Source organism: Taudactylus pleione, unplaced genomic scaffold, assembly GCF_031769625.1.
Source record: "Taudactylus pleione unplaced genomic scaffold, aTauple2 ptg000108l, whole genome shotgun sequence".
Taxonomy (NCBI): Eukaryota; Metazoa; Chordata; class Amphibia; order Anura; family Myobatrachidae; genus Taudactylus; species Taudactylus pleione.
This window is the reverse complement of record NW_028284510.1, coordinates 2,485,717-2,496,771: the sequence shown is the minus strand read 5'-3', so window position 1 is coordinate 2,496,771 and position 11,055 is coordinate 2,485,717. Positions and strand designations below refer to the sequence as shown.

General features: G+C 39.8%; 1 protein-coding gene across 1 annotated transcript; it reads right to left on the bottom strand.

Moving 5' to 3' along the window:
- Positions 1-1,278: 1,278 nt before the first annotated feature.
- On the bottom strand, positions 1,279-2,265 carry LOC148525434 (formyl peptide receptor-related sequence 4-like). Its single transcript, XM_088470959.1, has one exon. It carries the CDS (start codon positions 2,263-2,265, stop codon positions 1,279-1,281), a length of 987 nt encoding a protein of 328 aa, XP_088327085.1.
- Positions 2,266-11,055: the final 8,790 nt, after the last annotated feature.

The window sequence follows — 11,055 nt, the reverse complement described above, 5'->3', positions numbered from 1 at the left end:
ATTTTTGTGTAATTTTAGGGCACTTTTAAAAAATCTTAAAAATTCACCTGTCACTGCCTCCTGCAATGAATAAAACATCTTTCCCATCCATACAGCCAAGAAAATACCTATCCCACTCATTTAAAACCATTTTCCAGCACTTATTTTCACCCCAAAATTGACATATAATTATTGGCCAAATCAAAGCTAATTTTTTTTAATCATTAAGGGGGGGACCAAGGGGTTCTGAACCAAGTCCCAACATTTTGCCTAAAAATAGGGTTTTTAAAGAGTTTTCACCTGCTCCTGGGGTCCCGAAAACAAATTGGTATTAAGTCCAATATGTACTTTGTGCTATGCGAAAATCCCCAGAAAACTGAAATGCCTGATAACTTTTCCCTGAAAACTTTTTGGGAAAAAAGTCATTTAACGCAGGTTTTGGGCTTATTGTGGCTAATTGAATCTGCCTCTACAAGTTTATATGTAAGAGGGAAACCATTTAGGAACCTTGTTTTGTAATTTAATATTACTGGTGATGCTATAAAACATTTTTGTGATGCTAATGATAGATTTGATACCCTTTTTGTAAAATCAGTATAATATTGTACATTTATACTTTTGGTTAGAATTTTACATTGAACTGTAAAGGGAAGACTTGAATTAAGTTAATTTACCTGGCATCATAGGGTTTTGTAGCAAAACTTTTGCCGTCATCTAAAATAATTACATTTTTTCAAATAAGTATGCTTGAAAGACTAAGAATTTAAAGTTTTTACTAGAGATGTGTGGGTTCGGTTCACTAAAATATGAACACACAGGAACTTAGGGGTTCTGAGCTGAATTGAGTCCATTTCGGAATCACTTCTAGCTACTGAGTAGAACCAAGTCCTAAATTGGGAACAGATTTAAGAAATGGATCTTGCATGTTTCAGATTGCTTTAAGTCTCGCACTCGTGATTTCAGGTGCTGTAAGGTGGTCAAAATTGACTAAAAATGTATGCTATTTATGTTAATAATACTAAAGGATCAAAAAAGGTCCAAATTAAATTATTTTAGCTGTTTTTATCCATTTTTAAAGAAATCCAGAACCAAAACCAAATCCAAACCAAGGGTGGTTTTGCCAAAAACAAAACACGATGATGATTTAGAAACAAAATCAAAATAAAAACATTGGCATCTGAGCACACCTCTAATCATTACTGGAATAAAATGTAGGTTCATCAACTCAAAAAATTATGAATGATTATTTTATATTTAAATCTCCAAAGAAATCTGATCAAATCAATTACATGTATCATTTTAATACCTCTCCCTGAATGTGCTCTCAAGAAGAAATGGGATTGATTTAAATAAACTCTCTTTGAAATCCCTTCCAACAAATGCATAGATTATGGGATTTACACAGCTGTTAAAGAAGCATAAGCAAAAAACAATATTAGACATGATAACCATAACAGTTTGATTGATTTCTGTATTCATAGCTAATAAGGACAATAGATGGAATGGGAACCAAAAGCAGAAGAAACAAAATACAACAGTAATAATGACTTTGAAAGGTCGACTTGACCCAGAAACACTTCTAATTCTTCTTAGTCTAAATGTGACCAGGCTGTAACATACTATTATTATAGAAAATGGGATTAGGAACATGAAGACAAATCTGGAAATGAGCATCGCTGTAATCCTTATTTGTTCTGTATCAGGGTCTTCACTGTATATGGCAATGCAGTATGAGATATTGTTAACAGGGTCATGAATAATGTCCATGACAGCAAGCTTTGGGGAATTGAGCAGAAAACAAGACACCCAGATAACTGCTGAGATCATTGAAGATAATTTGAGCGTTCTGTGGTTTTGTGACCACACTGGAAACAAGACTGATGTGCACCGGTCAACACTGATAATCATTAGGAAAGAGGTGCTGACAGACATGTTGAGGTACAGTACAGTGATAATGGTCTTACAAATTATTAGACTAAAGAGACCCTGTCCTTGGATCATTCCAAAAATTATTAGCAGAGGGAAGGTGACATTCAAGGTAAAATCAGCTATAGCCAAGTTGAGAAACCATATAACAGTAACGGTCTTCTTCATTTTGAATCCAGCAATCCAGATGACCAATCCATTCCCAATAGTCCCCAGGATGAAGGATACAAAACAAGAAATTATAATAGGGATTTCCCAATAAATAATGTAAAAATACTCTGAGTTCTCAGTTTCTCCATACCGGTAGCTGTAATCTGTGAGATTGTCTGTGACATCTATAGGAAATAAAGTTCTTTCCATGTCTTACAATGTGCTATAAAAGAGAAGCAAAAATGAAAAGAAAAGAAAAAGTACAATTTAGGTTTAATTATCTTTGGTTATTCTTAAAAAAATGGTAACAGTGACTTGTAAAATGTCAAAATCCATGGACTCTACAGTAGTAGAGTCTGACAAAAATTCTACAGTCTTCTTATCTACAAGAAATTCATATTCATATGATATACAGGATGTATATATCACCCACACAATGCAAGCATATGATCGATACATAGAGCCAAATTCAATATAAGCCGAGCCGCGATACATTTTCGCTTCCCGGACTTTCCGCCTACTTCGCCTGTTTTGCAGGTGGAAAAGTATCGCGGCCGTCCCAGCTTTACCCCGTATTCAATATGGAAGTACGCGAAAACAGGTCCCGGCGAAACTTGAACAGGCGGAAAGTGCTGTCAGTTTTGGGGAAATCAGCCTGACACCCACCAAAACATGCTCTGATATGGGGGTTCCCTATGGTACCCCCCGATTTGGCTTGCTGAAGGTATTTGGTGTTTTTAAACGGGCTCAATAGCTGCTAAATAGTGTTTTTCTATACGTGATGCAGAATAGTATTTTGGATTTTTTTTCCCTGAAAATAAGTTTTCCCAGCAAATTTGGGGTAATTGAAAATGGGGGTCAGCATATTTAAATGTTGCTAAAGTGAAGTTGAAAAAAATCATGAAAAATCCACCTATCGCAAACATCTGCAATCAAAAATACACTTGGGACATACTTGGGGATCCCCCAGAGTCAAGTTCGCTAGTTTTTAAGTTTGTACCCCAACATTTGTATTTTTTGGCCCCTTTTTAAAAGTAATTTTTTGGGGTGTTCTTAAGTGTTTTTTAAAAATTATTTGACACAGATTACCTTTGGGGGACTGTCTGAAGGATGCACGGGGGTTGCCGCAACGTTGCACCCCAAAACCCCAATTCAGCACTTTTTTCCGCCTCCCATTCATAGGCGAAACATTTCCGCCTATTACATTGCATTGACTTTCCGCCTAGGAGGAAAGTCTTTCACATTGAATACGGGGTAAATGTCAAAGAGGCAAAAATGATGTCATCTGCAAAAAGTTTCCGCCAAAAACATGCTAAAACTGACTTTTTGCCTCAAATTGAATACGGCCCAAAGTCAGGTTCCTGCCCAAAATGTCACTTTTCACCCATCAAATTTCTACATTGTTTCTTGGAGTGTGGCAAAATTAAGAAATTCTGGCATAAATTTCTATCATACATAAACAATACTTATTCACTCTGCTTTAGTCCAGACCCACTGGCCTGCCAACTATCTAATTTTTCTAATTGGAATTTAGGAGAACAGAAGAGGACTACTCCTACCACTTCTCACACTCTTTGTTACTGTAGCCAAAAAGTCCATACTAATTCACTGGGTAGCACGTTTCACCCCTTCTGTTGCTGAAGTTCAGCAGAAAATGTTGCAATTATTGTACTTTGATAGGTAATCCACTATTCCTGATATTCAAAAAGGTGTCTAGCGATTTTGCCGGAAGTGGGGACTATATATAGACAATTTTAGATGATTTGACCCAGGTAAAAATAGAATATTCTAACTGCAAGTTGTAAAATGTCCAAATCCAGGTTATATTCTATATGTCCGTTTCGGTGGCTGTAATCTGTTACACTGCTCGTTATGTATAAAGGTACCAGAAACTCCATCAAAGCAAAGAACTCAGATCCATCATGAGATGTATTGTACACAGGTTCCTCAGTATGATAGTGTTGGGATACTGTTGTGTAACTTTGATCTATTACATTTTTTTAAAGGATAAGGTGCAGCTGGACCTTCTGTAGTCCTTATAATTATATATAAAACATTATAGGATTAAATCAAACTTACATCATGACAAAAGAATTAAAAGAAAACAGATAAACATGAACAGCAAATAACATTAATTAAATAGGGATTAGTACAAGACTTAATAAAAGGGGAGCCGATGAGTTATTAATATAGGAAACTAGACAGTACCTGGTTTGTTATAGTGTCAGTTTGAATGACATGGACAATTACGAGCACTTCTGTCACTGTCTAAATGCCTCTTGATCATCAATAATGGTCACCATGCTCTGCTCGAGAGGTGCCGGCCTCCTCCAAATAGGTGCAGGGCCCAGCATCAGACCTTCTAGCATTATAGTGGATCTCCTAATTTATCTTTCAGTTGTCTTTTACATTTTGCATTCAAACAAAACAAGCACATTTAGTTCTTATTTTAGGGATGTGACTTAAGTACATTTTTGATGCTGCAGAGGAGGGGTAGGGGGTTGGATATACAGTATGTGGGAGTTTACACATTTGTAGTTTGCAGGGGGGCTCTGAACACCCTGGCACTGGCCCTGTGTGGGATCCTAATTGCAAGGAAGCGGATGTTTAATATAAGCAATCAAGGCACAGAGAAAATATTTTGGACATAGATTTGATTTTTGGAATTTATTATGAGACCACTGATAATTATATATATATATATATATATATATATATATATATATATATAGCGGGCAGAAGATGCGGCACTCATAGCATAAGGAATCAAGCAAAAGCGGTATAATTTGTTAACGTTTCAGTTTCATTCTAAAAACTTTTTTCAAGACAATAAAAGTGTGTACAAAACATACCTTATGTAGAAACATACCTCACCACGAGTGAAGCCGCTTCCCTGGAGCTGGGACTGCGCACCCGCCCGGCGGCGCTATGGGATGACGTCATCACGAATTACGACATACATTCCAGTGATTCCATCACCTAAATAATCACTGCAGAACTTATATGTTAAACAGTGACACTAATAAACTTACACATAACGGATACACGCTGAAAAAGTAAATAATATTATCACTCCCTTATAACTAAAGATCTGACGGCCTGCTCTAAACTATACACTACGAATTTTCACTAAGGTATAATTTAGGCACCCTATGCTGAATATATCTACGAGTTAAAGGGTTAGAATATGAATGCTTATAATATAACCCTTTAACTTATAAGCATTCATAGAGCAGGCCGTCAGATCTTTAGTTATAAGGGAGTGATAATATTGATGGGGCCCACTAACTGGTGGTTAGCTGCGTCCTTTATTTATTTTTTCAGCGTGTATTCGTTAGGAGGCCATTTTGCAGTACAAATAAGCCATCAGATCAAATGTATGGTGACTTTATATGTGTAAGTTTATTAGTGTCACTATTTAACATATAAGTTCTGCAGTGATTATTTAGGTGATGGAATCACTGGAATGTATGTCGTAATTCACGCTGTTCAGCGTGATGACGTCATCCCATAGATTCGCCGGGCGGGTGCGCAGTCCCAGCTCCGGGGAAGCGGCTTCACTCGTGGTGAGGTATGTTTCTATATAAGGTATGTTTTGTACACACTTTTATTGTCTTGAAAAAAGTTTTTATAATGAAACTGAAATGTTGACAAATTATACCGCTTTTGCTTGATTCCTTATGCTATGAGTGCCGCATCTTCTGCCAGCTATTACTTTCTCTGTGAGGGCACCGGCTAAAGCTAAGTCTTGTCATTCGGAGTGCCAGTCTTTATCTACATATATATATATATATATATATATACAATCCAATGCACCGGCACTCCTGCACTCTGTGTCGTAGGGCATATAGCCCAAATTTGCTCCAGTGCCCTCCAAGGAGGACAGCACCTCCAAAATGTAATAACCACAAAAACCAGGCGGCTCTTGGAGTCTTGGTAAACAGAATACTCTCACCGGAGGGATTTAATTGGTCGACGTTTCGAGGTGCAGTTCACCCCATCCTCAGGACATCAAAACATTGTGCCGCCTGGTTTTTGTGGATATATATATATATATTGCTGTTATTGCAATTTGTTTCATTTGTCTTTATTTATTGCATAACTCCGTACTGTAACTGTTGTTTCCTATAATACTATTGATCTTATGTATCATTGCTACTGTATGCTTTTATACTGCATAGCTGTGATTGCTTTGTAACAGTTTGTATACGTACAGTAACCAGCATCTACATTTCATTATTATCTTTACTTTTTATGATCATTGATTTATTTTTCCCTCAGCTAAAAGTTACCAGGTAAACACTCAGTGCTGATAATTACTGCTCAATTCTATACTGCATTTATTTGTCTCCTAACATCTGTATTTTTCCCAAACTCTTCTTTCCCCCTAAGAAATATCTATAATTAATCTGCAGTTTTCTCACTTATCTGTATTGTCTTTAACTGATAAATATTATCTGCATACTGTGCTTGTGTTACTTTATCTGTGATTCTCTAACTACCATCATATTGTTGTCCTTCCCTTTTATCTCCAACACAAACTAAATTAACTATGTAGCAGCTATATACTTATTATTTATTTATTAACAGTTTCTTATATAGCGCATTATATTCCATTATGGTTATATACTTCCCTCTGCATATCTGTATAGTGTCTACTGTATATTTTTGCACTTTATATCTGGGACTGTCCTCTAATGATTTCCACTTTTGTTTGATTAGCAATCATCCCTTATGTTTAGTTACTGTTATTGTGTTTATAAAGACAAAGAAAATAATATGGCATAAACATGCACTGAGCAAAATCTGCCCATTGGGAACATGTCATTTTAAAGAATTAAAGGGGCTTTCTCTTTAATTGTATGGTCATAATTAGAGATGAGCGGCTCTGTTCTGCTGAAAGCCCGAACACACCTGAACTTTGGGGCGCTGAGGTGAAATGAGTCCTGCCTCAGATTACTTTTGGGGTCGGAGTAGAACTGAGTCAAAGCCAGAGCCATCTTAATGTTTAGGCAAACTGGACATCTGCCAAGGGCGACAGGATTCTAGGGGCCTTGTAGCAAGTGGTAAGCTGGGCCAGGAGTACATCGACTTGGAGTGTGTGGCCTATTGCTCTGGGCATACGGCAGCTTGCTGAGAGCTAGGCAGAGAAAGAAGCTCCCTGGCCATGAATTATACACAATCAGAGTAGCCAGGCAACATTCTGTGCTTGCTTCCAAGCCTGCAGCCACAGAGCTGGATTTAGGGGGGGTGTGGAACGCAGGGAGCTTATTCCCACAGGTTTCCCTCCCTCAGGTGGCCCTCCATACTTTAATCACAGCTGCAGTGCAGACATGGGTGCCGAGAGGGGGGGGGAGCGGGTACAGTTTATCCAGGCTCGGGCTTGCTAGAGGGGCCAGGCGTCGCCCCCCCTCCCTCACAGCAGCTCAGCACACAGCTTATGCTGGGCTGCAGTGCGAGACTGCTCGCGGCTGCTGCAGCAGCTGGAGCAGTCTCCTATGGCTGTGGGGGGAGCGATCACACTAATTACGCCCACATCCCCCCAGTTAGCGCCAGGCTGGGGCGCTTACAGCGCCCCCTCCCCAACGCGCAGGCCATGCCACACAGGCCATGCCTCCCACGATTAGGCCACTCCCCCTCCTTTTTCCCGAGCCCGGCCGGGCTCTCTATGGCACTGAGTGCAGAGCAGGAACTGCACTGCGAGCCAGAGAATATAAGAAGGAGATGGAGTCTGTAATCCTCACTTTACATCATGTTTTTTATATGTTTTAACATTAATGATTCTAGAAAGTACCGATAAATGTAAAAGTTTTATTTTTTTGACCATTTACATTTTAAATCCCATGAATGGGTGGCCAGGGACCCCAGTGCAGTGCTTTGCCCAGGGCAGATCGGGTATTCCGGCAAGTCAAGTTTTTTATTGCACGTAAGTCCCTCCCTTCCTATGTCAGGTGCCAAAGTTGTCCTAACTTGACTGGAACCAATTGGAAATAAATTGATCTTAATAATACTATAGGAGCAAAAAACAGGTCCAAGTTACTGTATATGATTTTAGCTGTTTTTAACAATTTTTTAAAATTATCCAAAACTTAAACAAAACCAAAACACTTGAGGGAATTTTTGCTAAAACGAATAACCTTTTATGCAAAGTGCACCCACCAGCTACAGTGCCAACAACTGATGCACAGAAATCACTGTCGTCTCCATATGACCATGTTACCTATTGCCAGCAACATATTTCATTTGCTACCACAGTGATACTAATGAATATGCCAATGGTGTTAACATGAATCACCTGTCTGGTGAGGTACAATGACATCCACCTACTCAGCTGCATCCTCACTGTGTTGCTGACAGCCTAATGACGATAGTTGCGGGTTCATGACTATTGTGTACACGCATTGCACTGCCAGCCAGTGGGGACTCCACAAAGCCAGGAAGGCTTCGCTGCAGCTAGTAGTGCCACAAGCAGTGGTTAGCTGATCTTGCTGCTGTTTGTTGATGGAGATCATAACCCCCTTTCATGACTGTAAATGTGGTTATGGCTTATTAATAAATGGAGCCCTGTAATTGGGTTATCACAAAATGATGCATAAAAAAAAATCTAGATCAATAATTATTTTCACTAAGAAGAGCACATAATAATAATAATAATAATAATAATAATAATAATAATAATAATAATAGCAACATGATGAGCACAGTACAAATAGGCAGTTGGTGATGAGCAATTAAGAGAGTGAAGAATATGATGTAATTAGACTGAATACAGTCTTCAACTTTGTGCAAATTGATTCACTTTTAACTCCAGTAACTGCTCATACAGCATAATAAAGCATGCCTGGCCAACTCCAGTGTCATAACTAGATTCTGATCCCTAGATAAATGTTTAATCATAAGTATACCTCCCAAATGTCACAATTTCGACTTACCACAATCTGGACGTGTGTGCCTCCACTGCATGCAGAATACAATATTTTATTTTCTGGAAAAAATACTGATCAGGGATGTAGCCACGCCCACTTTGAGGCTTTTATATAGTCACACCCCCAGCATGCCAATGTCAACTGTGTAACAGCCTGTCTCCATCATGAGAGTAAACTGCCTAGGAGTTCGCACCCGTAAGGGTGTAGGTGGGAATTAATGCTCTCTCTCCTGTTATGGTTCAGGTTACTGAAACACTGTGTTTGATTGTTTATGTGAACCAATCTTATTGTATTTTAAACAATTGTTAATGTTTGTATACCAAGAATAAAATATTCAGGTATCTAAAAACTCCACATCAAGTGGTTTAATTGTTGGGTGACTGATATTTACAGAGCACCTGAGGTTTTTGTTATTGCTATATATATATTAGGGATGAGCGAGTTCGGATTTCTGAAATCCGAAAATCCGAGTCGGGTCTGAGGCTCGAGTTTTCCCGCCTGACTCGGATCTGAAATCGAGGCAAAACGTCATCATCCCGCCTTCCGGATCTCACGGGTTTTGGATTCTATAAAAGGTCCCCACGTCGGCGCCATTTTTCACTCCGGCTGTGGACAGTGAAGAGGGAGGGTGAAAGCTAGGGCTGGCTGGGCTGTGTTGTGCTGCTGTTGTCCATAGGGGCTGGCTGGGCTGTGTTGTGCTGCTGTTGTCCATAGGGGCTGGCTAGGCTGTGTTGTGCTGCTGTCATAGGGGCTGGCTGGGCTATGTTGTGCAGTGTCCCATAAAGGCTGTAGTCCTAAAGAGGTGCTGTAGTGTTGTCAAGGGGGTGCTCTGTCCATCAGGGTTGCTCCCCCCAAAGTGCAAAAAACCTATTATTTTTTTCTGTGTTTGTGAATTGTGTTCGCAGTCGCTGCATGTGCATCAACAAAGTAGCGCCAAGCATGCGCCTGTGTCATAAGTAAAGGGCTGGCTGGCTTATCTGTTAAAGGGTGCTGTAACCCCCAAAGTGCACTCCAAATTTTTTTTTTAAATTTCTCTGTTTGTGAATTGTGTGCGCAGTAGCCGCACGTGCATCAACAAAGTAGTGCCAAGCGTGCGCCTGTGTCATAAGTCAAGGGCCGGCTTGCTCGTCTGTTAAAGGGTGGTATAACCCCCAAAGTGCACTCCACAAAAAATAAACAATTCTTTTTTTCTGTGTTTGTGAATTGTGTGCACAGTAGCCGCACGTGCATCAACAAAGTAGCGCCAAGCATGCGCCTGTGTCATAAGTAAAGGGCCGGATGGCTCGTCAGTTAAAGGGTGGTGTAACCCCAAAAGTACGCTCCACAAAAAATAAACAAATCTTTTTTTCTGTGTTTGTGTGTGAAATGTGTGCGCAGTAGCTGCACGTGCATCAACAAAGCAGCAGCGCAAAGCGTATGCCTGTGTCATAAATCAAGCGCTGGCTGGCTTGTCCATTAAAGGGTGCTGTAACCCCCAAAGTGCACTTCCAAAAAAAATTATATATTTTTTCTGTGTTTGAGAATTGTGTGCGCAGTAGCTGCACATGCATCAACAAAGTAGTGCCAAGCGTGCACCTGTGTCATAAATCAAGGGCTGGCTGGCACGTCTGTTAAAGGGTGGTGTAACCCCCAAATTGCGCTCCACAAAAAATAAACAATTCTTCTTTTTTTCTGGGTTTGTGTGTGAAATGTATGCGCAGTAGCCACACGTGCATCAACAAAGGAGCAGCGCCATTCGTGCGCTTGTGTCATAAGTCTGTTAAAGGGTGGTGTAACCCCCAAAGTGCACTCCAAAAAAATAAAAAATTCTTCTTTTCTGTGTTGTGAATTGTGTGTAGCCGCACGTACATCAACAAAGGAGCAGCGCCAAGCGTACGCCTGTTTCATAAATCAAGGGTCAGGTGGCTCATCTGTTAAAGGGTGGTATAACCCCCAAAGTTCAAAAAAAATAAAAAATTCTTCTTTTCTGTGTTTGTGAATTGTGTGTGCAGTAGCCGCACGTGCATTAACAAAGTAGCGCCAAGTGTGCGCTTGTGTCATAAGTAAAGGGCCGGCTGGCTCGTCTGTTAAAGGG

Coding starts and splice junctions, on each gene's coding strand:
- LOC148525434 (XM_088470959.1), bottom strand. CDS start 2,265: ATGGAAAGAACTTTATTTCCTATAGATGTCACAGACAATCTCACAGAT.